Source organism: Bactrocera dorsalis, chromosome 3 (genome assembly GCF_023373825.1).
Source record: "Bactrocera dorsalis isolate Fly_Bdor chromosome 3, ASM2337382v1, whole genome shotgun sequence".
Lineage (NCBI taxonomy): Eukaryota > Metazoa > Arthropoda > Insecta > Diptera > Tephritidae > Bactrocera > Bactrocera dorsalis.
Genome location: NC_064305.1, coordinates 40,976,894 through 40,996,419, shown reverse-complemented (window position 1 = coordinate 40,996,419; position 19,526 = coordinate 40,976,894). Strand labels below are relative to the sequence as shown.

The following is a 19,526-nucleotide window of genomic DNA, read 5'->3' as shown; positions in this document are numbered from 1 at the left end:
TAATCAAAACAGGACTCACATCATATGTCTAAAATTTTAATAATAGCAAAGTAGAAAATCTTCCTCCTTACTCCAAATGAGAACATACGATCAGTTTTGTCATTCCCCTTTCATAATTTTTTTTTTTTATTTGGTAAAGCCTTTCGTTTCTTTCAAAATTTGCTTCGTATATAAAGTGACTTGGTTTTAAATGATTGTTAGGACGTATCCTTAAAATTGCAGGATTTCATATACTTTATTTATTCTAATTAAGCCATTATAACTACGCTTAACTACAACTCTTGTCCTGTAAAGTTTAGTACTTATGTACATATATGTATACCTTTAGATATGTATACATATATGCATATACATATACATACATATATTAAAATATATTTATTTTCAGCTGGAAGCTATTAAATACACCAAAAGTGCTCTACTTAATTTCGCCAGTTGGCTCAAGACGTGCATTGTCTGTGCAGTATGGCAATTATGGTCTTCTCACAGCTGATGCCAAAGCTTACTTGAATAAATGTGTTCATTTATGTCAACCAGATCGCATACATATATGCGATGGAAGTGAAGATGAGAGCAAAATATTGCAAGAATTGATGCTGACGCAGGGGACCATAACTCCGCTTAAGAAATACAATAACTGCTGGCTTGCCCGAACTAATCCTGCAGACGTTGCTCGCGTTGAATCCAAAACGTTTATATGTACTGATCGCAAGGAACAAGCTGTACCAATCACTCCAACTTCTACCGTTGGCGCACTTGGTAACTGGATTTCGCAAGCTGATATGGAGCGGGCTGTTCAAGAGCGGTTTCCTCAGAGTATGAGAGGCCGAACAATGTATGTGATTCCATTTTCAATGGGCCCTGTGGGATCTCAGCTATCAAAGATTGGCATTGAACTTACCGATTCCCCTTATGTTGTAGAATCAATGAAGATTATGACTCGTGTTGGAAATCAAGTCCTAGAAAAATTACAAAGCAAGAGTGATGAGTTTGTGAAATGTTTACATTCAGTGGGTACCCCGAAAGACGGAATAATTACTGTACCTTCTTGGCCATGTGATCCTGAACGTACAATCATTCTTCATAAGCCTGATTCCAACGAGATCTTATCTTATGGGTCTGGATATGGTGGTAATTCTTTACTAGGTAAAAAGTGCTTTGCATTGCGTATTGGTAGCACTATTGCGAAACGCGAAGGTTGGTTGGCCGAACATATGCTTATATTAGGTATCACAAATCCGAAGGGCAAAAAGATATATATCGCAGCTGCGTTTCCATCAGCTTGTGGCAAAACAAATCTAGCTATGATGACTCCAACACTGCCAGGTTACAAAGTGGAGTGTGTCGGTGATGATATAGCCTGGATGAAATTCGATAGCGAAGGTGTACTGCGAGCAATAAATCCCGAAAATGGCTTTTTTGGGGTTGCCCCAGGTACTTCCATGTCAACAAATCCTATTGCAATGAAGACCATTTTTGATAACACTATTTTTACAAATGTGGCATCTACTTCGGACTGTGGGGTTTACTGGGAGGGAATGGAAGAGACTAATATTAATAATGTTATAGTAACCGATTGGATGGGTAAGCTATGGTCTAATCAATCCGATAAACCAGCAGCGCATCCAAATTCTCGTTTTTGTACACCGGCTGTTCAGTGCCCCATTATTGATCCATCCTGGGAAGATCCACAAGGTGTACCCATAAGCGCAATTCTATTCGGTGGCCGTCGCCCAAAAGGTGTTCCACTAGTATACGAGGCCCGTAGCTGGGCACACGGTGTTTTCATAGGTGCAGCAATGCGCAGTGAAGCCACAGCAGCCGCCGAGCATAAAGAAAAAGTAATAATGCATGATCCATTTGCAATGCGTCCTTTCTTTGGTTATAACTTTGGGGATTACCTCGAGCACTGGCTGAGTATGGAAAAAAGAGGAAGAGTGCCGAAAGTTTTTCATGTTAACTGGTTTCGTAAAAGTACAGATGGAAAATTTTTATGGCCAGGTTTTGGTGATAACTGCCGTGTTTTGGACTGGATTTTTAGACGTGTGCATGAGGATAATTGCTTTGTAGACAGTCCTATTGGTTATTTGCCTAGCGAAGGTGGGCTGAATATAACAGGACTACAACCAACAGTCAACCTAAATGAACTTTTTGACGTACCTATTGACTTCTGGCAAACAGAAGTCAATGAAATTGAAAAGTACTTTAAAATGCAAGTAGGTGAGTTTCTGCCAAAATCAATATCCCAGCAATTGAATGAATTAAAGAAGCGCTTAAATAATTGATAATGCCTGAATAAATTATACGTTTTATCAATTTGAAAAATATATAAATTAACATACATGTATACATATGCATGCACAAAAACATTTATTTTATTTTTAACTGGAGTAATAGTAAAATAGTAAGTTAATTGTTTATTAACCAACAAGAGAGAAGAGTTAGGATTAGCTGCATGCGAACATTATTTACTCATGCAAAAATATTTAGACTCGCTTCAGCCCATTCCACAGTACCCCAAGTCCGAAATAATAGTTTTCTGCCTTTTAAGGGCTCCTCCAAACTTATGACTAACTTTAAACTGAAAAAAATATATATTATTTGAATAGATTTTCAAGAAACTGTCCAGATTTTCGTTATTCTGGTTGACTTTATGCAATATAGTGCCTAATATACATATCTTAGCAAAATTAATTGAACGTACCATATACTGTTGGTTGTTGTTAATGGTAGAGTGCGTTCATGTTGTGTAGGAACGTTTATTGGGAAAAAATGTGGTAATTATAAAAATCATATAGTTTTGTGATAGCTGACGTTTATTCAATACTTGATCCATTCTCCCGCGTTTTCTGTTATAGCCAGACATCTTTGATGGCAACGTCAACTAAAATTTCCGTAAATTCCACAGAAATCGACCTCCAGTTATCTAGTCGCCTGAAATCTTTCTTGATATTTGGGCTTTCATTACTGGCAAAAAATTTCTCTATTGGATTGACGTCTGGTAACTGATTGCCAATATGGTTTTCTTGTTTCCATTGAGTACAGAGTCCGCTCCTATGTTTCGGGTCATTTTGTTCAATCAATGTTTCTTTGTTTTTTTTTTGTGGCATTTCAGCTGAGTTTAGTAAAACTATTTTATGCAATTTAATTATTTGTTCAGGTTTTCTGTGAAGAACCTTAAAACTGCAAATCAAAAAGCAGAGAAGAATTCATAAATACGCTCTTTTTTTGTTTGTTTAACACTCCCTTGATTAAATGTTTATCTATTACTTACTCAAACACGTCTCTATATATGTATATTGTATACATATATGTAATCCTCACTTTTTTAAGTCACGTGATTTCTCCCCTTCTTATTATCTATGTTTCCAGTTCTTCAATTATTTGGTCAGACTACTAAAAATGTACTTATTCAGTTTATAAGTTCCCATATCGTTCCTTCCCCAGTTCTAATAAGATTGAAATAGATATTTTTTTTTGGAAAATTTTGTAATTTTGTAATATCTGGATATATGTTCATGTGATTAGTTCTAACAAATTTCTAGAGTTTATATAAATCATCTGAAGCGAAGTTACTGACATTCCTAAATAAATGCTACAGCGGGTTGGTTGGGTGTAACCGAAGAACTTTTTATACTTTTGCAACGGCAAGGATCAAAGCTAGCTAAATAACTTCAAGTGTTAGCAATACAATGTAGGGAAAGTGTTTAACTTCATTGTTCGAATGAATCACAATCAAACCGAAAAGTATACTAAAATCATACTCAATCGATTTTATCTATTTTTTATAATACCACATACAATTAACATGGCTAATACTTATAAAATACTCATTAAGATACCGGTTACACCATCACCATGCAAAGTCAAGCGGGTGTTCGAAAATTCTAATAATAGTTAAAAGGGGCCAGCTAGTTTTCCTCTGATTGTATCCGTTTTAGACACAAAGATACGCTGTTATAAGTAAAATCCGCTATCTCATTTTCATTGAGATATCTCACATATGTATGTATATGGAATATAAAGTCACCCGGAAGTTCGAAAATCTTCGAAATAAGAGATGTTTTGACCTGATTAAACCAATTTTTAACATGCAGACGTACTATTATAAGGAAAGGATTCTCTCCGAATTTCAATTATATGTATATCTCACATATTGGGCGGTGCCACGCTTACCGTAGAGTTTTACACCGGTTCCTATAAAGCCTTCTCGAATATAAAATTTAATGTCTCTGACGAATTTGGTTATTGATTGGAATTTTGAATAGATTTAAAATAAAAACCGTTATATGAGGTGTGGGTGAGATTATCATCTGAGTTCGCCTATTTTACAGTATCTTAAGAAGAATTAAAGAAATTTTACCTATGTAAATTGGGTCGGCATAGCTTTATTGGTTTGGAATCCAAATCCCTCCTTACATCCTTACAAATAATGTTTTAAATTACAAAATAATTTTTTATTAAAAATTATACATCAGAGCTATTTTATACTTCTGTTGGTAAAATAATGTTAGACTTGTTAACGTTTTGAATAATTTTACATTTGATATACACACATTATTAGTGGCAACAATACGCATGCTCATTGTCGTCAGCAAAATTAAAAATGGTTTAAATTTAGCTACAGCGACAACTGCAAGTCTACCTCTAAATAAATATTCCCATAAGAAGGTGTGTATTTTAATTTTTGACAGAACCTACGTAACGCTTGTCACCACCATGTGTTCCATGCAACATTCTTCAGAAACATTGAAGTGGTAAGTAGCAGTTAATAAAGTTTGTAAAGTATTAGAAACATTTCTGCAGGAAGGGGGCTTCCATATTCCTATCTATTCCATTTTGGGCTAAGGTTTTCCACTTTTTTTATTTACAAAATATACATAAGTATATACTCACGTAGTTATGTTATTATTCGCAAAATCATACAATAGAATCCTAAATTTTCAACATCCCTTGCTTGTATTGATTGTTTATTTATGAGAGAGTACAAAGTGTAGAAGTAATTGGCATTGTCAAGGAGAGGTTTACCTCCGTTATACTCGACATAAGCGTGCAGCTAATATACTAAACATTTATTAACTTATAAGAACTTTATGTATGCATACATATAAATATATGTATAAGAGTAAGTCTGGAAAATTTGAATCACAAAACAATAGTGAATTTCAGTTTATTTGATTACGGAGTTATTATTTTGTATTATTCAAGGTGCAAAGCTAGGTTACACTAGCTGCGTCGAAAGATAATGTTACATTCCCGTTTCATTAACATTCTCTGAATGTGAAGAAGTATCTTCTCTAAATTAACTGATGTTGCCTAATGGGTTGCTTAGATGAATAAAAACAGAAGGAGCTAACACTCACAGGTCTATTTTATGAATGATCAATATTATAACTTAAAGCGGGATTCTGTAACCAGTCTCTAGTCTCTATTTGAGTCATTTTTTGGTAAAATCTCAATTTGTGACTAGTTACTATTCACTAAACAGTCTCTAGCGTTAGTCTCAAAATATTGCCTCAAATTTGGGACCTGGTAGTTAGCAGGTCACAAAACTAAAATAACTCTTGTCTGCCATTTTGAATATACTGAATAGAGATCATCATAGATATTAATCGATTGTCGTTTCTTTATATTTTGTAAGCAACTCAAACACGAAAAGGTTAAAAATAAATAAATCTACTATATAAATAAAAATGAATCGCCAAAATGTATGTCCGCTCATAACTTTCATACGACTGAACCAAATTTGATAATTCTTTTTTTAAAATGTTCGTTGAGGTTCAGGGATGGTTTCTGCGGAGAAAAAAATTCGAATAATTGCCGGAAAACCCCTAAAAACAGCCTTTTTATTTTTCACTTACAAAAGAATGAATGTTTGTTTTTTAGTAACGCTAAGAGAACGGATGAACCAATATTAATGAAATTTTCAAGAGAATGTTCTGTGTGAATCGGGGAAGGTTTAGAAATAAAAAACCTGTATGTCTTTCATGAGGTAAAGTCCGAAAATTGAAAAATTCCAAAAAGTTAATTTTTTCCATACAAATTTTTTCATTCAATTTTTTGTTTTGTTTTTCAATTATTTAGATCTTTCAAATTTGGCGTTTGCTTCAAAAATTTTTGAAAATTATTCAGTGAAAATGTTATGTGTGTTGCAAACAAAGTGATCAATTACAGATTGAAATTTGTTACGATGTCATGAAGAGGTCGCGCTAATATCGGTCGGCGTTCTTTCTGGCATCAACATACATTAGCAGCCCAAGGCTCATGTACGAGTACTCCCAGAATGCGATGCATACATACGTGCGGTATTATGGATCGCTGTCAATCAGCAAGCGATCGTCACGATGTCAGAGCAAGACTTTTCAAGCAACAGCTTCGATGGACTTTATCTTGAGTAGCAAAGGAGAGGTTTGCCGCACGCACACATTATTCTTTGGATGGTGGTTACACCAGATCAGATTGATGAAATTACGAGTATTTAATTATGCGGAAATTCCTGATGCAAAGAAAGAAGATCCAGTATTATACAAGTGATGAAAACCAATAATAGCGGCCATACACAGGCACACATGTGCGTTCGATCGGTATGTGTAAACATGCGGTTTACTCGTGTATGGGCTTGTTCGCGTACCGATCCATGTTCGCGAAAATGTTTTATTTTTTACGATCGGTGCGCGAACATTTTTATCGTGTATGTCGTTGTGAGCGCACAAAATCTCATTTCTCTCGTGTCGCCGAGCAGTGAAGATCGCGGACAATTGCAAGTGTTAAGGGGAGAGCCTGCTTTAAAGGCTTCAAAAAATCGATTTTTTTGAGGATTTTTCTGGGAGGGAAAGAAATAATTGATTCAAGCGAAATTTCTAGGCTTTATAGTCATATATTTGAACATCTTTCACAAATTTTTTGACTACGAAATCTTTGATATTCTGCCTTTAGGAAGCAATTACCCGATGCATCTCGCATATGCATTTATCAGGAACAAAAAATTCAAAGAGATTCATGTTTTTTAATAACTTATCTTCTAGTTAAACTAAGAAAATTCCAAAAAAATTTACTTTATTTTGTTTAAAAATATGTTCAAACTTGACTTTTCCTAGTTTTTTTTTAGTTTAAATAGAAAATAATTTTATGCCAAAGATAATAAACTTTGCCCAATTCCAACTTTGCCCGCCAATTAAAATAATCGTAAAAATAAAAAACCGAGAAATCGCGCTTTTATACTTGTATGTATCTGTCTGATGCTCGGACACTACATATTTCCCTTCAAGCTTCGACAATATTTCAAGTTCCAATCTATAACTTTGTTTGTTGTTAGATAATTTTTAAAGAGATTTAAGCGATTGTTTGAAGCTTCTAAAGCAGGCTCTCCCCTTAATAAAGATTTCGTATCTGAATTTATTGATCTTATAAAAAATTAATTGGCAATTTGGCAAACGAAAAGTGATAGATGTAAAAATAAAATTGAGAAAAATAAAAGTTGGAATAACTTATTAACGAAATACAAAGAAATAGATAAAAGTGCTACATTAGAAATAAATTCGAAGAAATGTTCCGCTTGCCTGTCGCACATGCTAACTATGTGAAGAACGAACGCAAAATGGATTTCTGTGTCGTGTATGGGCAAACGAATTCACACAGATCGAACGCACATGTGTGCCCGTCTATGTCCTCTTTAAGGTTCATGGAAATTGCGGACACCACAATCCCACTTCGATTTGTGTGTAAATGCACGAAACAGTATCCACGTGCTTTTCTTTTGGAAATGATGGATATCCACTGTATCGGCGTCGCTCACCAGACAACAATGGCGGAACATTTAGCATTCAATTTAGAGGCGTGAATATCGAAGTTGACAACACATGGATCGTACTATATTCACCATCATTGTCTAATTCACATTCAAAACTCATATCAATGTTGAGTATTGCAGTTTGGTGTAATCGATAAAATACGTTTGTATGTACATCACCAAAGGAAGCAACATGGCGGTTATTAGTCTTAAACGATACGGTCGATACGTGAACTGCACTAAAGCGCTTTGTATTTACTTTTGCAATTCATGAACGTTTTCCGACTGTTGTGCATCTAGCAGTTAATTTGGAGAGTGGCCAAATAGTGTATTTTAACCCAAAGAATACAATACAGCTGGTGGAAACACCGCCAGCAACAAAATTAACATTGACGAGTTTTTGCTCAACTTTCGTCAGGGATCCGTTCGCGAGAACATTGCTCTATTCGGAAATACCTTGATATTATACATGGAATGCATCGTCGGAGAAATAGTTACACAGAAAGCAAGGCCAACCGGTAGATGAACATCCAGGCGTGTTATCAACTAATACATTAGGACGAATTTACACAATCCACCCGAAAAATGACGATTGTTTCTAGCTTCGGTTGCTATTGATTAATGTACGTGATTCCACTTCATTTGAGTCATTGCGTACTCTGAATGATATGGTGTATGCAACTTTTTGAAAAGCAAGCCAGCAATTACAATTGCTGGAAAATGATAATCACTGGAATGCAAATGAAGTTCGCACACTTTTCGTGATAATCATTTCGACATATCAGCTTCAAATCCGCGTCTATTATGGGATGCGAACAAAAATGGCAGTGCCGAAGACATTTTACATCGTCTTCACTAAAAATTGGAAAGGAATCAATTTCGGTTGATACTTCCGATGGTTTGATATCAATTCCATCTGCCGTTTATCGATTCACGAAAGATGAACTCATGACGAATGTGTATCCGAATATTGGCCAAATTATCGTAACTGCGATTCCTTAAGTGTACGCGCAATGTTAGCTGCCAAAAATACCGATGTTGTTGACTTAATCTGGAAAATTCAAAAGACGACGCCGTGAATTATCCAGTGGAATTTCTAAATTCTTTGGAGAGGATTGGTATGCTACTGCATCATTTGCGTCTCAAAGTTGGATCTGTCGTTATTATGTTTCGCAATCTGCAAGCGCCAAAACTGTGTAATGGAACCCGACTGATTGTGACGCACCTATCGAATACAAGGTGGCAGAATGCTTGATTCTACGAATTCCTTTGAGTTCTATCTAATTGCCATTTCGGTTTAAACGGATTCCGTTTCCAGTAAAAATTGCATTTGAGATGACGATCAACAGGACACACGGATAGTCGCTAGAAATGTATAGCATAAATTTGGAACTGCTATGTTTTTTGCACGGCCAAAAATATGTGGCGTGCTCACGAGTTGGAAAACTATCTTCTCTGTACATTTACGCACCGGAACAGAAACCAAAAAATATTGTTTATCAAGCTGCGTTATATTGAAAAAAAAAGAAATGATAAATTTAACTTTCTCTTCATTTCAAAACACATATGTAATTTCACGCAGGACAACGGCTGCGGAGTCAGCTAGTTTTACATAAATTTCGTGAATATTATGAAACAAAGTCAAAATATATTTTAATTTTTATTGATAATTATTTTTTTGACTATGTTATAGAAAATTTAATATTTTTATCGACAATATTTATTATCATTCAAGTGTAAAAAAAATCTCTGAATAATGAATAGATTTTGTGACTGTCACTTACAGAATAGCAAAATTGTCTCAAGTGTCAAAATTTGTTTCTAACTTAAAATCTCAAATTTAAAGATTTGAGACTGTATCACAGTACAGAATCGCAAAGTTAGTTTGGCTATGGTTTCGAAAAGCGTTAATATTTATACTATATTAATGCACAGCTTTCTTATCTCTGGAGTCGTACATACATATATTGAAGTTTAGTTATCTACACTAGCAAGGATAGAACCCAATTCGATCATAATGTTCATTCGTATGTATCTCTTAGAAAAAAACGGAACACTCACGATGATATAATGCTATAAAAACTTATTTAGATTGTTCCTAAGTTTCCCTGCTATATGAAAATAAATAAGAATACAACTCAGAATAGGGTCTTGAACACTGTATCGCTGTTGATTTATATCTCCAAATATACAATATCCTTTATATGTACATATCTATTCCATATATACATTTATTCCTAATACATTTTCATATATTATTGGAATACATTTTCACAAGAAATATCTTGTGCTGGGACAGAAATATATAGTATACAGATAGAATGTGGCATTTGTGCATTTGTTTATTAATTTACTTTTTATTTAATTCGTTGTTGTTCTATTTTTAAATCGGTCAATTAAAAACTTAGTAACTATTATCATCAAACTTGTGATATGTTAGGAGATCTGCAGAACTTTGTCAATCCACTTGTTTATACATATTCAGAAATAAATGCAAGCTTGATATATGTATTATGACAAAAAAGCACCCGGAAATTGTAATTAAATTTCCCGGGTAAAGAATATTTTGCTAAGTCAAATTTGTCTCAAATCTTGTATTTCTAACCAAAAATTCGTGTGAGGAATCGTTATGATTGTTGGAAAAGATTCAATAGGTGATTCAGTTTTATCAAAAACACAAGCCTATGAGTGGTAGAAAGCCTTCAAAGACGATGTAGAGATCGTTGAAGATATGCCTCGTCGTGGACAATGGACGTCAATGTAACGCAGCTTGATAAACAACATTTTTGGTTTTGGTTCCGATGCGTAAATTGTTAGAGAAGATGGTTTTCCAACTCGTGAACACGCTACGTATAGATGGCCGTGTGAAAACATAGCATTTCCAGATTTATGCCACTCACTTCTAACGACTTTCCTTGTATTCTGTTGATTGTCATCACAAATGCAATTTTCACTGTAAACTGAAAACGTTTGAACTGAAATGGCAAATCGTTGAAACTCAAAGGAATTCGCAGAATCAAGCTTGTATTCGATAGTTGCGTCACAATCAGTCGTAGAATCAAGCTTGTATTAGATAGTTGCGTCACAATCAGTCGGATTCCATTGCACAGTTTCGACGCATTAAGATTGCGAAACATAATAATGACAGATCCAAATTTCAGACGCAAATAATGCGGCAGTATACCAAGCCTCTAAAGAATTTGGAAATTCTAATTTATTATTTAGTTTAAGTCATTAACATCGGTATTTTTGGCAGCTGAAATAATTTTAACGATTATTTGGTCAATGTTAGCATAAACATTCGTGATGAGTTCATCTTTTGTTCAAGTGATTTGACAAAAGGCAGGTGAAATTGATATCAAACCACTAGAAGTATCAACCGGAATTCCATTCCAATTCATAGCGAATACGATGTAAAATGTCTTCGACAATGTCATTTTTGTTCGTTTCCCATAATTGACACGGATTTGAAGGCTGATATGTCGAAATTATCAAAACGAAAAGTGTGCGAACTTCAGTGGCATGCGAAGTAGCTTTCGTATCGTCCATCGCTTCAAACCTACTTAGAACTTCAACGAACTTTTAAAAATAAGAATTGCCCAATTTGTTCAGGGGTTGTTTAGTTATGCGCTTACCAACACATTTTGCGTTTCATTTTTATGTTATAGATATAAAATCTAAAGTTAAAAAATATCAATTTTCATCTAAATATATACCTCGTTATTTTTCAATGGTATTGCCTATGGAGAGGAGCTGTTGGTGGGGGACCGCAGTGATCCCTCTCCGCAAAAAGAGCAACCCCGCCGACGGTAACAAAAACACGTTAGATAAGGGGTTGTAGAAACTTCACTTGTTCTACAGAATGTGGGGAAATAACCCCTTGAGCAGTCTGAGAGTCCGAAACCGGAGGATCAAGGTACTTCAAATAATCCAAACATATGTAAATTCGCCTTTGTCGAGCTTCTTCTCAAATTATAGAAGGGCGACTATGTCATGTTTTTAGTCCAGGAACCGTGAACTGCATCGGATAACGTGGTTACTAGTCACCAAACTTTGCAACATACATCCCGAAGTATGAATAACAAGATAAAAACGGTGATATTGATCAAAAATTTATATTGCCATACAGACTTTAGTATTTCTACAAATGTGGCAGTAAAAAGTGTCAAGGATGACCCTATGCCCCTTGCATCCTTCTATATGCAATAAGTTTGCGTGGCACAAACGGCAGAGCACCAGGATATCTATAACCTTAAACTTCCTGCTGTTAACTTTAGAGAAAATCTTGAACGTGCACATCAGTGCCGCAGTACCTCCTGGAAGCTTGTCCACAACGTAACCTGCATACAAAAAAGGCATATAAGTAGAGACTGCATTCCAAACTTTTGTATTTAATAACGAATATGGAATCAGTTATTTGAGTGTTCTTGGACATTTCTGGAGCATTCAACAACGGTTTAACAGAATCTACAAGGTGTTTTCAAAAGTTAATAGGATTAAAAAAAAAACAAAACAAGTGGGTTTTTCGGCAAAATAAATTTATTTTATCAAAATAGTCTTCTTCTGCTTCAATGCAGCTTTTTGCATGGTCAAAAAGCATGTCGAACGAGTGTTTTAGCTCGTTGGCCGGTATGGCCGCCAGTATGCCGGTGCAAGCCTTTTGAATGGCCTTTACGTCTGCATAACGCTTTCCTTTCCGAAAAGGAAGAAGTCGCACGGTGCCATATCAGGTGAATATGGTGAGTGGTTAATGGTTAAAATGTGATTTTTGGTCCAATAATCGGTCACAAGCGTCGATCGAAGAGACGGCACATTATCATGCAACAAACGCCAACTTTCATCTTCACGATATTCGGGCCGAATAGGTCGAATACGGCGCACCAAACGTTTCAAAACTCCAAGATAGAATACCCCATTAACGTTTTGGCCGGGTGGAACAAATTCTTTGTTGACAATACTCTTGGAATCATAAAATAAATCAGCATTGTTTTCACTTGTGTCTTCTCCATGCGCGATTTTTTGGGTTTCGTCTCGTCCGGTGCCTTCCTTTCAGCACTCTGGCGTTTCGTTTCGGGATCATATTGGAAACACCACGTTTCGTCACCAGTCACAATATTGTAAAGGAATTTTTTGTCTTTTTTGACCTCTTTAATGATGCCCTTCGAATGTTGGATTCTGAGCAATTTTTGGTCGTCAGTCAATTTGTGTGGAACAAACCATGTACCCACCAAATGTTCGGTCAAAATGCGATAAATCGATGTTTTGGAGATGTTCAATTCCATTTCCATGAATTTCAATTGTGATTTCGGCTGATTTTTGATGAATTCACGCACAGTTTCGATGGAATTTCCGATGATCACATTTCGAATGGCTGGGTGAACGAGTAGGGACGATAGCCAGACGTTTTGTGAGCCTTCAAAAAAAAAAATTAAGCAAATCGGTTGAGTAGTTCGACCGGAATCATGTCCGCCAGTTTAAAAAAGTGTGTGTTTGAGAAAAACGAGATTTCACGTGCAAGGTCTGCACTCCGAACGTCGAGCGCTAATATTATTTTTGGGCCTTTTTCGAAACCTTCCAAAGGTAAAATGGGTTTCTACTTTAAATCTAAGGGTACAAGGGAACAGAAAATGCAAAAGAAAAATATTTTTAAAAAGATTACCCTACTTACTCCTTAAAAAATAGCATTGTTTACATATGAATATTTAAATTTAAAGTTTCCTTTCTTTTTCCCTCTTTATTATTAAATAATATTTTCACTGTTAGAATAGTTTATTACAATAATATTTAATGTATACTTTAGCCAGAGCAGCGCGTTGCCGGATCTACTATTTGCACACACACCACCATATATAATATACTTAAGTGCACACATTTCCAAAACACTGAGTTATAAGAACGGGGGCTCGTTTGTTTACTATAAACACAGAAGTACATATGTATGTATTTTGACTTTCAAATCACCTGATAAAATATATCGATATACATGCATACATAAATACAAAAACGTGTATATTTAATATAACATATATATGTATGTATGTACATATATACAATTACAGTAAAACCTCTATATAACGAAAAACTCGCTATATCAGAGAAAATACGGAAATGTGTTTAGTTTATATTGTTGTTCCCATTATTTAAAAACTAACGCTATACAGTATATAACAAACACTAGTGGAGCTTAACTTTATATACATGCTTGTACATACATACATATACATATATATGGCTACAGTAAATGGTTACGAATATTTAAAAGAAAACGCAAGAGAGATTGTATAGTACATTATTAACGATATTTGTTGATAAAAATTATGACGTTTTGTGAAATAAATAATAGAAATACATATTCGATTATTAGTCGTTGTACTACGTCTTCTCTTAATACAATGAAAACTTTATAACGCAAAAACTATCCAGTCGCCTTAAATTCATTTTAATGATTTTCCACAGTCTCTCTGCATTCATAACATAAATTAATAAATTTACACTTATAGTACATACATATATGTATGTATGTATAAGTGTCAGACTTAAATCAAAGTTCGAAGTCTAGTTTTCTATGGTCTATAAATATTTACAGGGCGCATGCATATTAATAAAAATTGGAATTCGTCTAAACGTATTCAAAAGTTAAACCATATTTTATACGAGAGAAAAAATACAAACAAATCATAAATATTATCAAAATAAGTATTTATTGTAATATTGAATTCACATGAGGTGTGTCTTAAATTTTTTTATTTTTTTTCTTATTATCATTGCTTGTATCGTTAAAAACTAATAGAGATAGATATAGAGTTCTATACATACATATGTACATATCTACATACAAACATATGTAAATATACATACATATATAAACGATCAGGGCGACGAAACGAGTTGAAATCCGCGTGACTGTGTGTCTGTAGGGGAAACCTGGAGCAAAAGATAGATATCTTTGTTCATTGTCAAAACGTCATTGTACGTATAATACATACATACATACATATGTATATCCATAATACTTTACCCGCGGCTTTGCTCGAATTGAGTCGAGTCGAAATAAATATCTAAGATCGTTTATAAAAACATAATACTAGAGTCAGTACAAGGAAGTTTTAAATTTATTTATTTTTTGGCTTAATGTACCATCATTTAGTGAAATGTGTCTTTTCTTCGTTCCTTAGTTCTTTGCATTGGCTATTTTCTTCAGTTTTTTCTTGTATAGTTTCACCTTCATTTTACATGCAAAATAGTTAAAATGCACTTTGCCTCCTTTATTTTAGTTTTCTTCCTTTTATTTTCTGCTGTCAACTGAAATTAAATATACATACTTACTTATGTACGTACTGTATTTAATAAATTTTACGCCGTCATTCTAAAAGTAATTGACAGCATCGTGGCATAGTAACTAGTGATTAGAACCCACATACATACATACATATGTACATACGTATGTATGTATGTATGTATGTCCACGAATCCAACAGAATGCGATTTACGAAATTTCTGTTGCTATCCACAACAATCGCGTTAAAGTTAAGCAAATGCAAACAAAGACAACAAATATACATATGTATGTGTGTAAATCAACCCAAACACAGATCAAACTAATACATTTACATACTCAAATAATTTTTTTAATATGTATGAATTTATAAATACACATACTATATGTACATTCGTTCTTTTAGAGACGAAATTCGAACAAAGCCACCTCATTATTTAGAACTAAAACCAGAAATGCAACATTTTCAAAGACGAGCCTCCTAAATTTCAGCCAATAACATCCATACATATGTATGTAGCATAGCACCAATTAGTACTCGTCTTGTATACATACATATACATACTCACATGCATAAGTATACTATAATCCTTAACTATTTTTATATTGCACGAGCATTCGGTCTACACCGGTTCAAAAATGCTACACTCAACTCACACATGCATACAAACTATGTATGCATGTGCTATATGCAGGTACGCTTAGCATGCGTTCGCATATAAAGGCCTTTGTTGCCCAAACTCGGTTAGTAGGCGAGAGGGCGTAGAGAGAAGAAGAAAGGGTGTTCTTGTTCGTAACAATTTGTTTAGTTTGGCATTCCTTTTCATTTCATAGAGTTTACATGACTCTAGTTGCGGCTGCAAATCGTAAATTTAATGATAATGAGCAACAAAAATTTTCGGGTGTGAAGCCTGTTTAACATGCTTTGTTCGCCATGGAGAATGATCGAGCAACGAGATAACGAGGTGTTTTCTTAGTGCTGTTTTTTTTCATTGTATTGGGACGACATCAGCAACAAAAAAAAAAATACACCCAGAAGAGGCCTGTTTATAGAGCATTTGTTGGAATGGCTCTCGGTTCGGGTGGGCTCGTTGTACATAACATAGATAACGAGTTCAGTTGGCCTACTCATGCTTGTTGTCGGCTATAAAAGCGAGCTGTTTGTTGCTTGAAGACATTAGTTACTCGAGTTCAGAGTAAATGGAAAGATCAAGTGAACAAAAAGTCAGTGGTCTGAGAAGAAAATTGAGTTTTGATAAAAAACTGTGGAGAAACATATGAAAGTAAAAGTGAACGAATTCTAAACATTGTGATAAAAATTGTGATTTTTCTGTTAATTATATTCAACGTTACATACTTCAAAACAAAACGATGCCTGAGATTATTGAACAATCCAAACAAGTGTAAGTGTTTTCCTACTAATTTTTTATGTACAATATGTACGTGTGTCATATTACGTACTCATACCCAAATGGTAAGAAAAAATAATATGTAATTCTAAACCTATGTATACGTACACATAAATTGAATATATTTACATATATGTACATATATGTATGTTTGACAATAATTAATTATACTGAAAATATAAAGTTCCAATCGTATTGTATTTTAATATTACAGACCTTTTGGAAACTGCCCAGTACCTCAACAAAACAAGAACCAGCAAAGCAACTTTGGCTTATATAGTCATATACGTGGTACCAACGTTTCTTATGGCAATGTATCCAATTTAACACCCGCTGTCAAAATCTTTGTTGAGGAATCAGTAGCTCTTTGCCAACCCGATCAAGTACATATTTGTGATGGATCCGATATTGAAAACAAAATATTGCTGAAATTGATGTTGGACGATGGAACCATTATACCTCTTCCTAAATACGAAAATTGTTGGTTAGCTCGCACGAATCCTGCAGATGTTGCACGTGTAGAAGCTCGTACGTTTATTTGCACTGAACAAAAGAATGAAAGCGTTCCTACACCAATGGAAGGTGTAAAGGGTACTCTAGGTAATTGGATTTCTCCATCAAGCTTCGATCAAGCAATTCAAGAGCGTTTTCCTGGCTGCATGAAAGGACGTACAATGTATATTGTTCCATTTAGTATGGGACCATTGGGTTCACCACTCTCAAAAATTGGAATCGAAGTCACCGACTCACCATATGTCGTTGCTTCTATGCGCATCATGGCCCGCATGGGTGCACCAGTCCTAGAGCAATTGAAAAAGCAAGAAGAGTTTGTACGTGCTTTACATTCAGTTGGTAAGCCTTCCAACGGAGTTATTGAACACTCTTCATGGCCGTGTGATCCAGAGCGTACTATTATTTTGCATAAACCTGCTGAGAATTTAATAGTTTCTTACGGTTCGGGTTATGGAGGTAATTCCCTTCTTGGCAAGAAATGTTTTGCATTGCGTATTGGTAGCACCATAGCTAAACGTGAAGGTTGGTTGGCAGAACATATGCTTATTTTGGGCATTACCGACCCGAAAGGAGAGAAGAAATACATTACCGCGGCGTTCCCTTCAGCTTGCGGTAAAACTAACTTGGCTATGTTGAATCCATCTCTAGCCGGATACAAAGTGGAATGTGTTGGTGACGATATCGCATGGATGAAATTCGACAGTGAAGGAGTTTTACGTGCTATAAACCCCGAAAATGGTTTCTTTGGTGTTGCTCCCGGTACTTCTGTAGAAACTAATCCAATTGCCATGGCTACAATTTTTAAAAATACGATTTTTACCAATGTGGCCTATACCTCAGATGGTGGTGTTTACTGGGAAGGTATGGAGAGCAGCTTGGCTCCAGGGGTCCAAATTACTGATTGGCAAGGCAAACCTTGGACTAAGGACTCAGGCGAGCCAGCCGCACATCCTAACTCTCGTTTTTGTACACCAGCTGGCCAATGTCCCATTATTGATACCCATTGGGAGAATCCACAAGGCGTTCCAATCAGTGCAATTTTGTTTGGCGGGAGACGACCAGAAGGAGTACCTTTAGTGTATGAGTCCCGCAGCTGGGCTCATGGAGTGTTTGTTGGTGCAGCAATGCGCAGTGAATCAACAGCTGCTGCTGAACATAAGGGCAAAGTAATAATGCACGATCCTTTCGCTATGCGTCCATTTTTTGGTTATAATTTTGGCCACTACGTCCAACATTGGTTGAGTATGGAAAACCGTGGAAATGTTCCCAAAATTTTTCATGTCAACTGGTTCCGCAAAGGCTCGAATGGAAAATTCATTTGGCCTGGATATGGTGAGAATTCACGAGTTTTGGAATGGATTTTGCGTCGGTGCAGTGGAGAGCAATGCTATGCTGATTCTGCTATAGGTAGAATACCAGCCGAGGGGGATCTTAATTTGGAAAGCATGAAGGTCAACATCGATTACAAAGAACTATTCTCTTTGCCAAAGGAGTTCTGGTTGGAAGAGGTATCGGAAATTCGTAACTACTTTGAATCTCAAGTAGGATCTGATTTGCCTGAAGATATTTATAACGAATTAAACCAACTTAAAGAACACATTGCGAAAATTTAAATTGTATTGAATACTCAGAATTTATTAAACTATACTGTATAGAGATTTTAACTACTATATACGCAAATATTTCAAGTATACTTATACATATTTTTAACTTTAGATAGGAATAAGATATGTACATATGTTAGTTTGTAATTTTTACAAATTTTACAATGATGAATATAAGGATTGAAAAAATATATTAAAGCATGTGCCATATAATACACTTAGAATATAACAACATTCATCTGTATTTATTTAAACGATTTGATGTGTTGTGTTCAGAAATTTATGTAAAAGTTGCCGAGAGCAGAATTTGCAAAATCTGTTGAGTTCACATTTTTGACCCATTAGGAGCATACGTACGAAAGGGGACACATTTTACTCGGACAGCAGAATAGTGAAATAATTTAAAGATTTGGGATTATTTGGAATTTACCATAATACACATAATGGATTTACAGTAACTGCGACATTTCTTAATTACCGTAAACAATACAATAGTACATAATTACACTACAAAAAGGTAAATAAATATTTAAAGGAATTTAAATAATTTTAGGCACTAAACAAATACAACTGCTAAATACCAGTTGCCGTTAGTATTTTGCGTTATAGCCCTGACAGGCGACAGCGCTAATTTGCTATAGCGGGCTTAATTCACATTTACTCGCGCGTTTGACCCATGTTAATGCATATTTGTAATGCGCAAGAATGTCCTGCATTTGGCTGGATTTACCAAATTTGACTAGGCAACTCTGCTCAAAAATGGCCGAGTTTTGTTTTTTTGACGCCTCCTTTGCGTTAACAGCATCAGAAGTAATAGGCTAGCCAGTGAACAACGCAGAATCGTGGGTCGTGTCAGCTGGCACGACCTATCTTATGGCCGCGCAATGTAACTGAACAGTGAAAAACGCTACTCCCTTCTCTCTGACGTGACGATG

At 35.2% G+C, this 19,526-nt stretch overlaps 2 protein-coding genes across 2 annotated transcripts in view; both read left to right on the top strand.

The window, feature by feature from the left end:
• Positions 1 to 16,893, top strand: part of LOC105232182 (phosphoenolpyruvate carboxykinase [GTP]) — a 43,929-nt gene extending 27,036 nt beyond the window's left edge. Inside the window, exons 2-3 of the mRNA XM_011213812.4 lie at positions 389 to 16,539; positions 16,689 to 16,893. Coding sequence (XP_011212114.1) covers positions 389 to 2,285 — 1,897 coding nt within the window. The 3' untranslated portion in view covers positions 2,286 to 16,539; positions 16,689 to 16,893. The remainder of the gene's footprint in view (positions 1 to 388; positions 16,540 to 16,688) is intronic.
• Positions 16,262 to 18,825, top strand: LOC105232191 (phosphoenolpyruvate carboxykinase [GTP]). Its single transcript, XM_011213822.3, has 2 exons — positions 16,262 to 16,468; positions 16,689 to 18,825. The coding sequence occupies exons 1-2, from the start codon at positions 16,437 to 16,439 to the stop codon at positions 18,598 to 18,600; spliced, it is 1,944 nt and encodes a 647-aa protein (XP_011212124.1). The 5' UTR covers positions 16,262 to 16,436; the 3' UTR covers positions 18,601 to 18,825.
• Positions 18,826 to 19,526: the final 701 nt, after the last annotated feature.